This window comes from Theropithecus gelada, chromosome 9 (genome assembly GCF_003255815.1).
Source record: "Theropithecus gelada isolate Dixy chromosome 9, Tgel_1.0, whole genome shotgun sequence".
Taxonomy (NCBI): domain Eukaryota; kingdom Metazoa; phylum Chordata; class Mammalia; order Primates; family Cercopithecidae; genus Theropithecus; species Theropithecus gelada.
Window position 1 is genome coordinate 59,150,323 of NC_037677.1, and position 18,309 is coordinate 59,168,631.

Sequence of the window (18,309 nt, forward strand, 5' to 3'; positions counted from 1 at the left end):
GAGACTGTGCCACTGCACTCCAGCCTGCACTCCAGCCTGAGCAACAGAGCTAGATTCTATCTCAAAAAAATAAGAAGAAGTCTGTAGATTCTTCTTTGAAAATAGTAATAAAGAGAAAAATATACAATGGCCTTCCGCAGATTTCTGAAATATATATGACCCTGCCTGGACGAAGGACGATTAATATTATCCTTCCTGGTCCCTTCAGGCACCAACCAATTAGCAATTAGAGCTTAAAAACAAATCACATGATTGTTCCATTAAATTCTTGGCCAATCAGTGAGGAAGTCCTCAACACAAAGCAATACAATATATACATTTTATACAATATATACAAAAGCCTGCTCTAAGGCAAAACATTCAATTCTATCAAACTTCACTCAGAACTTCTGTCCACATAAAACTTAAGCAAAACTGTAAAAGACAAAAGGACAGTAGTGAGAATGCATGAACATTACTCATTTGCTTACCTGGTCTTTCTCATGGGGTAGAAGGCTGACAGGTGGGAGTGAGGATGGGAAAGCACTGGGATACTGAGGTGCCCCTTTGCCATCTAAGCTCCCATAATTGACCCTGTACTGCGGTCCATCTTTCAGTAACCTCCCATTATTCACAGCGCGTTTGGCCCCCAGTCGCAGCCGCTGCTGAAAGGCTGGGTTGTTGGTGGTGCTCGTGAGATCACTTTGACTTCTGAGATACTTCTCTATGTTCTTCAGGGAGGAGCCATTTGGCTCCTCAAGTCCTTCAATTGCTCTCCTTAAAAGTTTATTCCAATCCACATTGCGGAGATCGTTACATGATCCTCTAGACCCCTTGGTTGACTTAGGAAAAGTGCCTGGTTTAACTGATGAAAAGCGCCCAGGGTTGTCTGGGTCCTTATAGGAGGCAAGGCCTTTGTTGGTGACTTTGAGAACTGAGCCATCCTGAACACTGAGTTCCAGCTGTTCAGAGACTGTCTTCTTATCCAACCCATGGGAAGTACTGACCGCATGGCAGATTCTCTCTTCAGAGGGCCTTTGCTTTTGCTTTTTTATTTTCTGTATAGCTTCAAGAATCCACTCTGTATAAAGTGGGTTTGCAAGTTTTACCATGGTTGACAAATGACTTCTTCAACACAAAAGTTACCCATAGAGGTTCTCTTTGTATTTAACAGAACTTGCACATTTGAAAGTCATTTACAATTCAACAAATGGACAGAGTATTCCAGACTGTATTAAGCAACATCTTACAAACATCCATCCTTAAGAGCTTCAAAAGCAGACAAACAGGCAATGTTGATGGTTGTCTTATTTTACCAACAGGAAAGACTGCATTCGGGTGAAGAACATCTTTAACTGGGAAATCAAGACCTTAAAGGATAAAAAGAGGGGAAAGACTCTTAATAATGAAGCTCACACAAATAAACTATAAGATTCTTTAGCATGACTTTTTCAGACACAGAATGACCACAGAAGTAATGACAGGCAGGTATTACATAACACAGCCACAGTGACTATATTTTTCAACAAGAAATTGGGTCACAGTCTGAGAAGAAATTGTTTTTAGAATGTTTCACTTCTCTATATGAAGTCATTTATGAAGTATAATCACATCTAAATTACACATTTAATTATCTTTATTGAAATTAACAAAATTATATGAAAGTGGTTCAAGGTATATGTCTTCCATAAACATAAAATACACATGAAAGAATAAATCTATGATATAAAAAATTTGATGAAAGTACATTAAACTTATTTCAAGAAATCCTGAACTTAAAAAAAAAGAGTAAATAATCCTGCTTTCAGCTAGGTATTGTATTTCCCAAGTCTCATACTAAAAAAACTTCCCTTCTAGCTACTTCTATGGAATCACCTCCCCCATCCCTTTAACAGAGGTCTATGATACCCTCCAACCCACAAGTTGGAAAATTGAAAATAATATAGTAACATAACCCTTCACCTTTAAGTAGTAGAGTATTCTAATTATCTTAATACCCAGTTAGCTCATTAAACAGCTCAATACAAAGAAGGTATATACACATCTGATTTCAGGTGGACAGTGGTATTTGTTCTGAGAGATGCCTGGTATATACGAAAACCACCCTAGATCTCCAATCTGGTATTAAGTACATCTACAAAGAGCATACAAGGAGAAAGAGCCTTGGCCTGGGAATTGGGCCAAACCTGAGCTCTAATCTTGGTCTCCAATGATAACACCCACTTCTTAATTCTTTTTATAGTTTAAACTGTACAGAGTGTGCTCATATATAACTTGTCACTTAAACTGCAGAACAACTTTGTGGGTAAACTGAGGCTCGGGAGAAGATGGTAAGAGTCTTACCCAAGGTAAGAGTCAAAACAGATTTAAGGGTCAAACACCATTAATTTTTTTTTTTTTTTTTTTTTAAGACAGAGTCTCACTCTGTCGCCCAGGCTGGAATGCAGTAGTGCAATCTCAGCTCACTGCAATCTCTGCCTTCTGGGTTCAAGTGATTCTCCTGCCTCAGCCTCCCAAGTGGCTGGGATTACAGGCATGTGCCACCACGCCCAGCTAATTTTTGCATTTTTAGTACAGACGGAGTCTTGCCATTTTGGCCAGGTTGGTCTCAAACGCCTGACCTCAGATGATCTGCCCTCCTCAGCCTCTCAAAAATGCTAGGATTACAGGCGTGAGCCACTGTGCCCAGCCAATTCTAAAATCCAACTAAGTCCATCACTGTTCTCCCCTGAGCCACAACTGCCTGCTCTAGCTAGTTCTGCCTCTGCAAAGAGACCAACATGGGTCTGAACCCCAGCTCTACCACAATGTCCAGTGGAGAAAGCGTCCGTCACTTTACTTGTAGATAATACTGGTATATCCCTTACAGGATTATTGAGAGGATTAAATGAACACATGATCTAATATTCAATATATAGTAGTTATCACTTTCATCAAATGCAACGTCTACATACTTTGAAAATTTTCTAATAAAATACAAAATTAAAGTTATCTCTGATTATTTATTTAGACAGAATATACCTAAAAGGAGAAAACAATATCTTTCCTTAAAAACTTTAGCCAGACATACTGAAGAATATAGTATTTGCTCTCAGAGATCCTGGAATGTTGCTGAAAAACAACTGGGTCATCGAACTATACTTGTTCAAACAGTACAGTTTTAAATGCCAACCGAAAATGCCACCTTGAAGGAGGCGGTTTAAACAAGATTGTCCCCTCTGTGATCAGTAAGCTGTAAATTCACTCTACTCATTTTCCCCTCAGATTCAGAAACTTGGGGCTGAAAGGACCTTAGAGGTCATCCAGTCCAACCTCTAGTTATCCAATAAAAGATCCCTGCCCAATATCCCAAATAGATGGGCAATGAGTCTTTACATTTTTAAAATACTTCCAGTGATTGATAATTTGTCACTTTTTGAGGCAGCTCACCCCACTGTTGCACAGCGGTAGCTATATTTCTTGCTCAGAGAAGCAAAAATCTGCCACTCCATAACTTCTACCCACTAGTCCTATTCCCTGGAACAATCCCAAGACAATTATTAGTATTTCTTCAATATGAGAGGCCTTCAGATGTCTGAAAACAAGTACCTTTTGAAAACCACTAACAACAAAACCCCGTGCTACCTCCAGCCATAACTTAGACCACTCATATCCCAGTTCCTTAACCCTTCCACATATCACATGGTTTCAAAGCACCACCTTCTCTTGGTTGCTCACTAGTTTGGCTAATGGCCATCTTAAAATATGGCAGTTCAGGTGTTATCCAATTATAAATGCAACCCAAATTACAGGAACTTCCTCAATACCCCTGCCACACAAGTGGCCATGCTGAGCATGCAGTCCAACTAAAAATCCCAGATCTTTTTTCAAAAAGTGCTGTCAAGTTGAGTCTTTCCACTCCTTTCCTTTTGCAAATTGAAATGCTGGGATTTAACGTTTATTACAGTTCAATTTCATCTAGTTGATTTAAGTCTATCTTCCAACCTGCTAAAGATTGTTTTGAATCTTGATTCTGTCATCTATGTCATCTACAAATCTAATAAGTACTCCCTTTTGTTTCATTATATAAACCCTTGACAAAAATGTTAGACTTGGAACACAGTGTGTTTAGGAATGAAATCACTGGCTTTCACAGTGCAACCACTTTCAGGATAGAACACAGGAATCATTCTGTGTCAGTCAGTTGAGAACAGGAAATTGAGCTTTCCAAAGTAAAATGGTTTCGGGCAAAATTTCATTAGAAGATATTTCACTATATCCAAGTAATTATTTAATCTTTCATCATTTATTCAGGATGAATCACAACTAATTTGATTGCACAAAATACAACTGCAGAAAGTAGAAGAGGTCACAGGAAAAGTGTCCAATATTGCCAAGTTGCTTTTAGGTGTTTTGGTTACACAAGCAAATGAACATACATTAAAACAAAATGCGTAGCCGGGCGTGGTGACTCACACCTGTAATCCCAGCAGTTTGGTAGGCCGAAGGGGGTGGATCGCCTGAGGTCAGGAGTTCAAGACCAGCCTGGCCAACATGGTGAAACCCCATCTCTACTAAAAATACAAAAAATTAGCTAAGCGTGGTGGCATGTGCCTGTAATCCCAGCTACTCAGGAGGCTGAGGCAGGAGAATCGCTTGAACCCAGGAGGCAGAGGTTGCAGTGAGCCGAGATTGTACCATTGCACTCTAGCCTGGGCAACAAGAGCAAAACTCTATCTCAAAAACAAAAAACAACAACAAAAAAATGTGTTTCATACCTAATAGATAGCCAAAATATACCTTCATGACAAGCTTTTACTACAATGCTTTTTGTTTTCTTTGTTTTTTTTTTTTGAGACAATCTTGCTCTTCTCACCCAGGCTAGAGTGCAATGGCATGATCTCGGCTCACTGCAATCTCCACCTCCTGGGTTCAAGCGATTCTCCCGCCTCAGCCTCCCAAGTAGCTGGGATTACAGGCGCCCGCCACCACCCCCAGCTAATTTTTGTATTTTTAGTATAGACGGGGTTTCGCCATGTTGGTCAGGCTGGACTCAAACTCTCGATCTCATGATCTGCGCACCTCAGCCTCCCAAAGTGCTAGGATTACAGATGTGAGCCACCGCGCCCGGCCCACAATCTTTACCCACAATCATTTATATCCATAAAACAATCGTTTATATCCATTACCAACACGTTTCAATAAGACTGTCATTTTATACGTTAAACATGTAATAAAATAAGGGAAAGTACCAGAATTGGAACTTCAAACGTTTTAACAGTCCATGACAAAAATGGAGATTATCCAGGTCTTCGGGCAAATCTGCCAAAAGAAAAAAGGAAACGTTCATGTGGACATAAGGACATCCTTAAACTCAGCAACCATCCATGTATCTCCACAACTATTGAAGACAAACAGCTCCAATGAGTTATTATACTACATTTGGTAATACAATAATTTTTTCACACCACTGAAGGATTCTCATAAATATGGAACTTGAGACAGAAAATGAAGCCCCAAGGACCCAGCCAAGTGCCTAAGGAAGTAAATTTCATCCATAAGCCCAGATCTGTTCAAATTTTAAAAATCAAGTTTGTGACAGATTCCTAAGAAAGAATCTCATCATGGAAAAACAAAAACAAAAACAAAACCCACTACTACTCAAATAGCCAAACAGATAGAACATTTATTGGAAAAAAAGATAGTCAAAAGTTGTTTTAAGGTCAGCATTCACTGTTTGTCCCAAAGGCCACCAGGCACATAGGTACTGAATGGACTACCCAGATATGACCAATAAGCTCACCTACAAGAAAAATGTACCAGTTTACATAATAGTAAATATGTATTGACACAAGTCACATTTTAGTACAGCACTGATTATTTTTACTTGAAAAGCAAAAAATAAATTTAAAAGAACAACTGTGAATAACTGCATTTTGATCTTATGTAAAACAATCAAGCAACCTTGGATCCTCCTTCTCCCCTCCCCCAGCCACAACAGACACCCCACTCCTCAATTTAATCTCAAAATTAGCTCTCATCTGACACCAACCAACAGAGTTAATTAGGCAGAAGCAGATGTAACTCAGCAGCTCTTTGCTACAAGCAGAATCACAGTGTTTAAAAAAAAATACACAGCTAGGAGAGGAACAAAATCAGAAGTCTCTTATCTGTAGCCAATTCTCAACTAAACACATGTATATTATCCACTTTGTATATTATCCACTGCAAATTTTTTAATCTTAGGCTGATTTGTTTCCAACATCCCACTGGCCCCACTGTAAATTCGCATAAGCAAGAGAATAGATTGAAAACCAATTTCATTTCAGCCTAAGTAGTATCTAACTGGAAAGACAAATCCACAGGAAAAAAAAAAATGTATAATTCATTCAAAAGCCAAATAGAAATGATTTTTTTTTCCTGATTTGGAATTATCCACACCATTTCTCTTTTTCAGAGCACGGGGATTTGTTTCACATAGAGATAGGACATTCTATCACAAGCTAAAACCCTAAAATAATTATTCTCTTTTCATTTTTCTATAAAAACTTGAGAGTTGGACTAAAAGGCTATCAAAAAGGTAGCAAATCATCCTAAATTAATTCTGGTGATTTATGCTACATCGAATTAAATTATTCTATTTTCTAAGGTTGTGAATCATTTTATTTTTAACTACAAAATATCAGTAAATTATATGGTTGCATCATACGGTCTTATAATATAACACTATTTACATCATTCATTACAAATATTCTAAACATATCTAGAGAAATGCTTAGTCCAGCACTGAGCTTTTAGTTTCACTGGTATTACATAAACATCAACACTATTCAGAAATATTCATGTCAGCATAAGAAGAGTCAAAATATCCTGGATCATAAGTATTATGCGAGGCCCCCTCTAAGCTTTTACTAAAGCTGTGTGTGTTGTTTCAAAACCAGTGTCATAACACTCAAGTCATGAGTTTATGGATGAGCCAAAAAACAGTGGTAGAAAAAACAAAGATTAATAATAGAGTTTACACTTTTGTCATCCTGAGTTTTACTTGCTAACAGTTATTTTTAACTCTTTTACTTTAATAAGCTCCTGGCTTTTTCTTTCTTTTTTTTTTCCCCAAAGGGATCACCGTCGGAAAACCTGGATTTTTTCAAAGCCGATTTTGTAACTGAGTAAGCGTCCACAAATCTAAGCAGTATCTTCCGAAACAGAACAGAACTGTTTAGGGGAAGGAACTCGGACTTATTTTTCTTCTATCAGCACCCAGCTCAGGTTATTGGCAGAGTTGCTCAAAATAGTGTCCTTGGTTAACAAATATCTGTTGTCTGACAACATCAAACACCATCCATTATGGTGATATTTGTTATCTTTCAAATCCTGGATGCATCTATTTCCTCTGAAATCAATGCTTCAGGCCCAAAACATGTGAACTGGGAGGTGAGGTTATAAATACTAATCAAAGAAAAACCAACAAATATTTAGTGAGTTGATGTTCCCTGCATGCAGCCCTGTGGTAAGTACTATGCGGAATACAAAGCAAAGCTAGAGACAGAACATACAAGAAGCAATTAAGAAATAACAAAGCACTGTTTGGCGGTTCCTCAAAAAGTTAAACACAGAACTACCATATGGTTCTGTAATTCCATTTCTAGGTATAGACTCAAAAGAATTGAAAACAGATACTCAAATAAGTACACATACACTCATGTTCATAACAAAACTATTCACAATAGCCAAAAGGTGTAAACAGCCCAAATGTCCATCAACAGATGAACAGATAAACAAAATGTGGTATATCCATACGCTAGAATACTATACAACTATAAAAAGCAACGAAGTTTCGATACATGCAACTACAATGTGGACGGACCTCAAACACATTATGTTGTGAAAGATGCCAGACACAAAAGGCCACACATCATATAATTTAATTCATATGAAACATCCATAAATCCACAGACAAAACATAGATTGGTGGTGTCTCAGGGACATATCTAGAGAAACTGCTTAATGGGTAAGGGATTTTATTTGGGATCAATAGAAATGTTTTGGAACTTGATAGCGGCAGTGGTGACACAACACTGAATGTACTAAATGCCAGTGATTTGTTCACTTTTTAATTTTTTTTCATTTTATGTTATGTGAGCTTCACCTCAATAAGTTGTTTTAAAAAAAAAAGAAATAACAAAGCACTGAACTATAATAATAATAATACCAACCATTTCCTGACATGTACTGTGGTCCAGGTACTTTACATAGATTATCAGTAAACCTTAAAACAACATGTAAGGTAGCATTGTTGTTTTTACAAAAGGAAAACAGGCTTGACTTAGCCAAGATCTCAGAGTTATTAAGTCATGAAGGATTTTAATTCAGATGCCAAAGCCCAAACTCTTTCTGTCTCTCCAGCGGTTTTCAAACTAGGCTCTTTGGATCTCTTGTGACAAGGAATTACCTCGGGTATTACCTTCAGGTGCCCCCTTGTGGGTTAAACTTGGGGCCATCACAGCACCTTGAATCCAACAGTGCAGCTCCACTTTAACTGTTTTATGTATATTGGTCTTCCCTGGAAGATTTGCTTTAAAGAAAGTGTTCCTCTGATTACAGAAGGAAGAAGTCTGGAAACAACAGTGACTATACTACCTTGCTGAAACCATGTGAAGGATGGATGAACATCTCTTGGATGGATGGGACTGAAAACTGGACCCTGAAAGATAATGCTGAGCTTGGATAAGTGCCCCACCATCCCTCTGCCCAAATTCAAATCCTTCATGGCCCAGTGCAAACAACTTCTCAAAAGCCCAAACATCTTTGTCTAACAGGAAGCTTTTAGCTTTTTTACTGTTTTGACATTCATTTCCCACTCTGTATTATGCTTACTTGTGTATTAACCTTGTCACCCCTACTAGACTGTAAAATTCTTAAAAACAGGATTCATGCTTGATTCATCTTTGTATACCCTAAGATTTCCCAAGACTACAACTTGATATGAGGGGTCCAATGCCTATTTGCTAAATAAATGTATCAAGGAATGAATGACGGAAATCAAAGTGAAATAACAGAAGCTAAGAATGAGCTGTCAAACAAAAGGGACACCAAGTCAATGTGCCTGACTAGAACACGTATATGCTGAAAAGGGATAAAGAAATTCAGTTGGGCCAGGCACAATGGCTCACGCCTCTAATCCCAGCACTTTGGGAGGTCAAGGCAGGAGGATTACTTGAGGTAGGAGCTCGAGACAAGCATAGGCAACATAGCAAGACCCCACCTCTATAAAAATAAAAAATTAGCTGGGTGTGGTGATGTACACCTGTAGACCCAGCTACTCGGGAGACTGAGGCAAGAGGATCTCTTGAGCTGCCCAGGAGGTTGAGACTACAGTGGGCTATGATTGTGCCAATGCTCTCCAGCCTAGGCAATAGAGCTAGACTTTGTCTCTAAAAAAGACAAATATAATTAAAAAATAAAAAACATTAATAGGCCAGGTGTGGTGGCTCACATCTGTAATCCCAGCACTTTGGGAGGCTGTGGCAGGCAGATCACAAGGTCAGGAGATTGAGACCATCCTGGCCAACATGGTGAAACCCTGTCTCTACTAAAATACAAAAAATTAGCCGGGCGTGGTGGTGCGTGCCTGTGGTCCCAGCTACTTGGGAGGCTGCGGCAGGGGAATCGCTTGAACCCGGGAGGCAGAGGTTGCAGTGAGCCGAGATCGCGCCACTGCACTCCAGCCTGGCAACAGAGCCAGAATCCGTCTCAAAAAAAGTAAAACAGAAAGTTGGCTGTGAACAAAGTCAAGCTGTGGTGTGTGAATGTGACAGATGAATAGGAAGCCACTGCAGGAGCAGGTGACACCATAATGCACAGTGAAGGGCATGCACATACACACACAAACCTGTTGAATGTTTGAATCACTCTGGCAATAGTATCCATCTACTCTGGAGGGAAGGGTGTTTGAAAGAAAAAACAAAAGCAACCAGTATTTCACCTCTCCAAACATCAATCTTGTTCAACTTATATTTATGAGCCTAACTCAGCAGCAAGCCCAGAACAGGCACTCAATAAAACGTTAGTTGAACTGAATATTTAATTCCCCATCTTTTTAGAGTAACACTAAGTTCTTTCCCACTACTCATTAACAAAGAGAGTTTTCAATTCATAAGCTAATAATGTTTTCCAAGGATTTCTAAGAGGCTAAATCACCATAAAAATTATCATTTCAACTAATACATATTATATTAATTGGAAGTTTAATTTTTCATGTCATGCTCTCCTAGTTGACAATATCCTTGTTATGTCATTAAACTATAATTGTGTAAATGTGCTTCAACAAACAATAACTGAACCATCAATAAACTATTATGGCTTCCATAATCTCTAGCAAAGATTAGTTTCAACATCATCATCATAAATTAGTAGAGACAGTTCCCAAATCTCCTGGTGAAACCCATGAATTAGGTTTGCATAGTCATCCCTGCATTTAAGTGCTCAATAGTTTCAGTCTCTAAAATTTAATCACACTGTTAGGAACCTCACAGGAAATTTGATCCCTTGTAAAACAGAGGAATTTAGAGACAAGATGAAAAGTCATTTGAAGTCATCAGGCCTTTGGAGCCAGGGTACACTGATTAGTAATGATGTATTGTAACTAAGCACTTTCACTTAAGAAATAATCAACTAAATTTAGAGTGTCTTTTTTTGGCATTTAAAAATTCCTATTCCATCCTAGATTTCTCCCTAATTACATATTAGCTTTAGCTGGTTTTTGATGACAAAGACTGAGAATAATGTATTAAGAGAAAAACGTGATTTGTTTTTTTTTTTGTTTTTTTTTTGAGGCGGAGTCTCACCCAGTTGCCCAGGCTGGAGTGCAATGGTGCGATCTCGGCTCACTGCAACCTCCGCCTCTCAGATTCAAACGATTCTCCCGCCTCAGCCTCCTGAGTAGCTAGGATTACAGGCACACACCACCATGCCATTGTTTCATTATTATTATTATTATTATTATTATTTTTAGTAGAAACAGAGTTTTACCATGTTGGTCAGGCTGGTCTCAAACTCCTGACCTTGTGATCCACCCGCCTCGGCCTCCCAAAGTGCTGGGATTACAGGCGTGAGCCATCGCGCTGGGCCAAAAAATGTGATTTTTAAAAAACTTTTTAAAATAGAGATACAAGGCCAGGCTCGGTGGCTCATGCCTATAATCCCAGCACTTTGGCAGGCCGAGGCAGGTAGATCACCTGAAATAGGAGTTTGAGACCAGCCTGGCCAACATGGTGAAACCCCATCTCTACTAAATACAAAAAATTAGCCAGGTGTGGCAGCGCATGCCTGTAATCCCAGCTCTTTGGGAGGCTGAGGCAGGAGAACTGCTTGAACCCAGGAGGCGGAGGTTGCAGTGAGCCAAGATTACGCCATTGCACTCCAGCCTGGCCAACAACAGCAAAACTCCATCTCAACAAAATAAATAAGATAAAATAAAGATACCAAAAAATCTAAATAAATAAATAAAAATAGAGGCGGGGGTCTCACTATGTTACCCAGGCATGTCTTGAACTCCAAGGCTCAAGGGATCCTTTCACTGTAGCCTCCCAAAGTACTGGGATTACAGGCATGAGCCACTGCACCTGGCTGAGAAAAATTTTACATCTTAACTTTTTTATGATTCTTTTGAAATAGATTATTGCAGGATTCTTTGTTAACTGTATTACAGATGTCTTCAGACCAGATATCCAGACACCCTGAAAAATTCAGGTTCCCTTTTGAGAGTTTCATAAATATTATGGCTCTACTCTAAAAAATAAGCACATGTACCCATATGCACTGGCATACATTTTCAAGGGTTAACAGACCTTCTGTCATCCATCCATGGACCACTTAAGGTCCAGTGGCTATATACAGAGAGGTATTTTATCCAGTTTCACAATAGTTAGCTTCGTGCTTTACTTAAGGCATGTTACATCAAGAGTAAGAAAGTTATTCTTGGCCGGGCGCGGTGGCTCAAGCCTATAATCTCAGCACTTTGGGAGGCCGAGACGGGCGGATCACGAGGTCAGGAGATCGAGACCATCCTGGCGAACACAGTGAAAGCCCGTCTCTACTAAAAAAATACAAAAAACTAGCCAGGCATGATGGTCGGCGCCTGTAGTCCCAGCTACTCCGGAGGCTGAGGCAGGAGAATGGCGTAAACCCAGGAGGCGGAGCTTGCAGTGAGCTGAGATCCCGCCACTGCACTCCAGCCTGGGCAACAGAGCCAGACTCCGTCTCAAAAAAAAAGAAAGTTATTCTTTTTGGTTTTGGATGTTATCAAAAAACAGGTTTCTGACATTTTAATCAACAAGTAGGTGTGCTGTGATGGGAAGTATCAGAGTCAGGGATCCAGTCCCCATTCTGCTAGCTACCTAGGCTAGAGGATATTGAACATGTTACTAAGTCAATCTAAGTCTCCGTTTTCTCTTCTGTAAAAATGAGAATACTTCTCTGTTTTACAGAACCGTTAAGAGGAATCACTCAGACAACAAATATGAAAGAAGCAAGCATGATGGCAGACACATAGCAGGAACACAATAAATGCTAGCTCATAAAAGGAAAAAGGGCAATACAGTCAGCTGGAGACCTGTAAAATCTAATCTGGCTGAACTTCTGTCTATATGACCATTTTCTCCTAAGAGACAGGAGAAGTCAGCACCTGGCTCTTAGTTATAGCTGCAGAGAAGTAAAAATTCAAGACAGAGAATAGAAGAAAGTGAAGGAAAGCAAAAACAGATTGTAATGGTGAGGCTGGGGTCAAGAAGAGTGTATTTTACTCATAGTTATACATTATTTAAGGGCAACAAAGCTTTTAAAAGATAGTACTGCATAGGAGAATATCTTCTTGACCTCAGGGTAGGAAAAGTCTTAAAACAAGACACAAAAGGCACTAACCATAAAGACCAATAAATTTGACTCCATTAAAATTAAGAACTTCTGTTCATTAAAAGACACCATAAAGAGAGTGAAAAGGCAAGCCACAGCATTTGCAACATACACACATGACAAAGGACTTGTATTCACAGTAAATAAAGAACTTCTAAATAGCAATAAAAGATACAAGGCCCAACTTTTAAAAACAGGGTGGAAAAGACTTGAACAGAACTTTATAAACGAGGCTATCTAAATGGCTAAAAAAGTGTATGAAGAGCTGGCCGGACGCAGAGGGCTCACTCCTGTAATCCCAGCACTTTGGGAGGCTGAGGCAGGCAACTGAGATCAGGAGTTCGAAAACAGCCTGCCCAACATGGCAAAACCCCACCTCTACTAAAAGTACAAAAAATTAGCCAGTTGTGGTAGCGGGCACCTGTAATCCCAGCTACTTGGGAGGCTGAGGCAGGAGAATCGCTTGAACCTGGGAGGCGGAGGTTGCAGTGAGCCAAGATCACGCCACTGCACTTCAGTCTGGGAGACAAAAGCGAAACTCCATCTCAAAAAAAAAAATATATATATATATATATATATATATGAAGAGCTGTGCAATCTGATTACTAATCAGGTAAGTGCAAAATTTACCATACTGGCTAAAATTTTAAAAGCTAAAAAGGCTGAGACTGGAGAGGGCGAGAACAAGGGAATTCATATATTGCTGGAAGGAGTGTAACCTGGTATAATACTTTGAAGAGTTTGGTACTTAGTAAAGATGAAGACAGACATACCTATCTATGACTAGGGTGACCATACAATTCATCATCTAAACCTAGATACTTATGAAAACTAAAAGTATAACTAAAAGTTACACTGGGAAAATAAGCAAAAGCCAGGACAAATGGTCACCCTAGCTATAAACTGGCAATTTCATTCCTAGGTGTATACCTTAGAAACCTGTGCACATGGGCACCAATGACAGGTGTAGGAATGCTCATAGCAGCTTTGTTCACAATTACCCCAAACTTGAAACAACTCAAATATTTGGCAACAATAGAATGGATGATCCGAAAATTGGTGTATTCTCTTTCTGGGGTCTGCGGGAAGACAGGTATCAGAAGATGTGGGAGTCCTATTAAAAAAGGTGCTTAAAGGTGCTTTGGAAATGCAAATTAAGGCATTACAGGGAAGAAATATTCCATCACCCCACTTCTCCCATCCATGCATCATTTACCATTCTGCAACAAAGACTGATCACCACAGTTCACGCATCCCTACTTACATAAAATATTTATTTCTTTTTTTCTTTTTTTTGAGACAGAGTCTCGCTCTGTCGCCAGGCTGGAGTGCAGTGGTGCAATCTCGGCTCACTGCAACCTCCGCCTCCCGGGTTCATGTGATTCTCCTGCCTCAACCTCCCAAGTAGCCGAGACTACAGGTACCCACCATCACGTCCAGCTAATTTTTTGTATTTTTAGTAGAGACGGGGTTTCACCATGTTGGTCAGGATGGTCTTGATCTCTTGACCTCCTGATCTACCCACCTCGGTCTCCCAAAGTGTTGGGATTACAGGCGTGAGCCACCGCACTCAGCCACATGAAACCATTTCTTTAATCCCAGCACTTTGGGAGGCCAAGGTGGGTGGATCACCTGAGGTCAGGAGTTTGAGACCAGCCTGGCCAACATGGCGAAACCCCACCTCTACTAAAAATACAAAAATTAGCTGGGCACATGTCTGTAATCCCAGCTACTTGGGAGGCTGAGGCAGGAGAATCACCTGAACCCAGGAGGTGGAGGTTGCAGTGAGCCAAGATCATGCCACTGCACTCCAGCCTAGGCAACAGAGCAAGACTGTCTCAAAAAAAAAAAAAAAAAACACTATTTCCTTTTCTCTCAATACAAATGTAGGCACGTGCAGGCACGTGGAAAACTGAGGGTACACTGTAGAGAACTAGGAGACTGGAAGCCAGATCACTTAGTTACGTCTTTTATCAATTGGTATGTGAAAGTCCATGAGAGCTTCTAAAGCACATTAAAATTATTAAACTTCCTCATCTACTTTCTAATATTCACCCTATTTACCTTTCATTCATGCTACGCCTCACATCTGACAGTTTCCACCCAATCTTCAAAAGCAGTCTGTGAAATAAACACATGCTATAATAGCAATGACATAATACCCACTCTACTCAGAAGCCTAAGTGTGGCTGGTAAGCAAAACTTCCTCTGCCGACCATGTCATGACCATCAGCCATTCCCTGAATTCCTCCTTTAATGTTAAAATCTTCCTCTGTCTCTGTATTTTCTTTTCTTTTTCTTTTTTTTGGTAAACTGTCACTTCACCTCCCCAACCTTTAACTCTCAGTAGAAGTTCTCGGGAAAGAAGAAACATGTGCATGATCCTTTCCTTCTTAAAAACATAAAATATTGTCCAAATTCTTTTTGATAAATGTGTAAAGAACTTATGAATAAGAAAAAAACCAGAGTGTTTTATTTCAAGGCTATGCCAAAAAATCTAGGGTATACAAGTAAGACAGGAAGAATGCACTTAAAAAAAAAAAAAAAACCTTCTTGGGGCCCCATAGAACTAAGACTGTTCGAACACAACTAATTCCCATTTTCTACTTCCACCTTCCGTCCATATAGGAGGGGTCTTCATTTCCTTGGTATCTCCAACCCCAAACATACTTGGTTCATTGGTTTTCATTTCGTATTTCCCACATCTGTAATTCTTTATCACTACCCCTTCAGAACTGCTGTCTAATACTCTCTTTAACACATCCCAACACCTTCTACCAATTACAGGGCTTAAACTCCTTCATGGGGCATAGGACACCATTTGTAATCTAACCCATCCTGCGCCTTTGCCTGGTCATCTCCTACCACTCCCTGCACTCTGCCCATAGCAAAGTACTAGCAAATTCAAACCTATGCAAAAAGTCCTATCCCAGGGTATGGTGTATGTCTCTTCCTGGGATACTCTGCTGCCCCACACTCCCTGAAGACTCCAGATCAAGTTTAATATAATAAATCCAGCCTATCACGGGTCGCCCTGGCTCACGCCTGTAATCCCATCACTCAGGCAGGCAGAGGTGGGCAGATCACTTGAGGCCAGGATTTCGAGACCAGCCTGGGCAACATAGTGAGACCCTTTTCTCATTTTTATTAAAAAATAATAAATACAGCCTATCAAGCAACTTGTCTCCCAAACTAACACCTTTCTTTGCCCCATCCTCACGCCTGGCACAGTCCACCAAATCACATTCACCCAAAATTACTGTACAGCTCCGCCCACTTTCTTCACACCTGCCACTTTGTCCCACCCCTACCAATCCCTTGTCCCCCGGAGATTTTCTGCTACAGATTTATTCTGCAAGTTCTAAGCAGCCTCTCTCCCTTCCCTTCACATTTAAGTTTGCTCTGCTGTCTTAGCATCATCTTTCAGAAACTCTCCCAAGCATAACCATCCCATCCTTCCACATTTTTAAAAACACTTCATACTCCAAAGCTAGCAAACCTCCTTCTTATTCCAACATGCCGATCCACCCAAATACCTTTCCCATCACTGCAATCGCACCTGCTCCTCACATGCGCCTCAATGCCTCCCCAAACCCAACACTCTCCACCGCTTCAACTCGGCTCCAATCCACCACACCCAAACCCACCTACTCTGCGCCCAGACAACTGCAATCTCGCCTTCGGCATCATCTCACCTGCCCTCACACACCCCTCGGTCCGCCTTCCACTTCTCTCAAATTGCATCCCTCCCTAACTCTCCCTCTGCACCTGTTCTACACCTCCAGCTTCCCCTCCCACCCAACCCTCACTAGTCTTCCTCACACCCTCGCTGGCCCCCACCGCTCCTACCAGTTCACTCCCACTCAGAAATTCCCTCGCAGCCCCCGCCTTCCGACTCCCCGAACCCCGCCCCCACGCGATCCCGCCCCGCCCCCTCCGCCCTCGAGCCCCGCCCCTTGCCCTAGAGGCCCTGCCGAGGGGCGGGGCCTGTCCCTCCTCCCCTTTCCCCCGCCCCCTACCGTCACGCTCAGGGGCAGCCTGACCCCGAGCGGCCCCGCGGTGACCCTCGCGCAGAGGCCTGTGGGAGGGGCGTCGCAAACCCCTGAATCCCCCTGTCTGTTCCCCCCTCCCGCCCAGTCTCCTCCCCCTGGGAACGCGCGGGGTGGGTGACAGACCTGGCTGCGCGCCACCGCCACCGCGCCTGCCGGGGGCGCTGCCGCTGCCTGAGAAAGAAGCCGCGGCTGCCGCCTGGAGGAGGTGCCGTCGCCTCCGCCACCGCTGCCGCCGCCGCCAGGGGTAGGAGCTAAGCCGCCGCCATTTTGTGTCCCCCTGTTGTTGTCGTTGACATGAATCCGACATGACACTGATTACAGCCCAATGGAGTCTCATTAAACCCGAGCTGCGGCCCCGCCCCGCCGCTGCTCCATTGGAGGAGACCAAAGACACTTAAGGCCACCCGTTGGCCTACGGGTCTGTCCGTCACCCACTCACTAACCACTCTGCAGCCCATTGGGGCAGGTTCCTGCCGGTCATCTCGCTTCCACATAGACACACCCCTCGACCCATCATCCCCCCCCCGGCACCACCCCGGGGGAGGGTCCACTGCCAGTACCAATCAACAGACTGCTGGGTCCGCCTCTTCCGGGCACCTATTGGTCCAGCCTTTTTTCTCTCTCCTAGATACCGCGCCACCTCTACTTCCACCTACCCGCCCCCTCCACCTCTAGGAAAAGATTGGGTCTACTCGCAGCAGGGGAGCTTGGCCTTATTGGCTGCAGACGACGCCAATCAGGAGGCCTTTTCCCTCTCCCCTCCCCCACTCAACCCCAAACCCCCTAGCCCGCAGCTAAAGTTTGTGTGAGAGCTGATCGCTGGCGGCGGCCGCAGGATTTAGGGGTGGGCGCGGGCGGGCGCGCGCGGGCGGGCACGCGAAGTTAAAATTCGAGGTTCTCAGTCGCCAGCTTCTTTGCTGGAGTGCGCGGACGGGCGCGCCGCCCGGAGCGTTCCATCCCGCCCCCCCCCCCCCCCCCCCCCCCGTCCCGTCCCGGGCGACTACTCGCCCGCCCCCTGGCTCGCATCCTTCCCCCCCCAACACACCCCTACCCTGCCAGCCCCAGGCCGGGTGCAGGCAGAACGATGTCGCTGCAGCCTCCTCGCCATCCCATGCCGCGGGGGAGCAAGCCCCTACCCACCGGGCGTGCACCCCCCGGCTCCACACTCGCCCGTGTCTGCAAGCACGTGCACCGTTCGCCGCTGCCTCCGGCCACCCCGGTCCCCGGCTAACCTCGCCTGCAGCCCGGCCAATCGCTCGCTGCCCTTTGTTGCTGCAGCCTGGGTCTCCCTGCTGCCTTCCTCAGCCTCCGCCTCGTCCTTTGCCAGCCGCCCGGGTCCGCAGCGCCGCGCTCCCCCCGCCCGGGACCCACCGCCGCCGCCTCCTTC

The 18,309-nt window shown here is 42.8% G+C and overlaps 1 protein-coding gene across 3 annotated transcripts in view; it reads right to left on the minus strand.

Moving 5' to 3' along the window:
- KAT6B (lysine acetyltransferase 6B) overlaps positions 1-17,422 on the minus strand; it is a 207,688-nt gene extending 190,266 nt beyond the window's left edge. For all 3 annotated transcript variants that reach the window (XM_025397157.1, XM_025397156.1, XM_025397158.1), the window contains exons 1-3: positions 17,046-17,422; positions 5,211-5,280; positions 471-1,349 (exon numbers count right to left, since the gene is read on the minus strand). In XM_025397157.1, the coding sequence (XP_025252942.1) occupies positions 471-1,091 (621 nt within the window). In that variant the 5' untranslated portion in view covers positions 1,092-1,349; positions 5,211-5,280; positions 17,046-17,422. The remainder of the gene's footprint in view (positions 1-470; positions 1,350-5,210; positions 5,281-17,045) is intronic.
- Between the last annotated feature and the right edge of the window lie 887 nt (positions 17,423-18,309).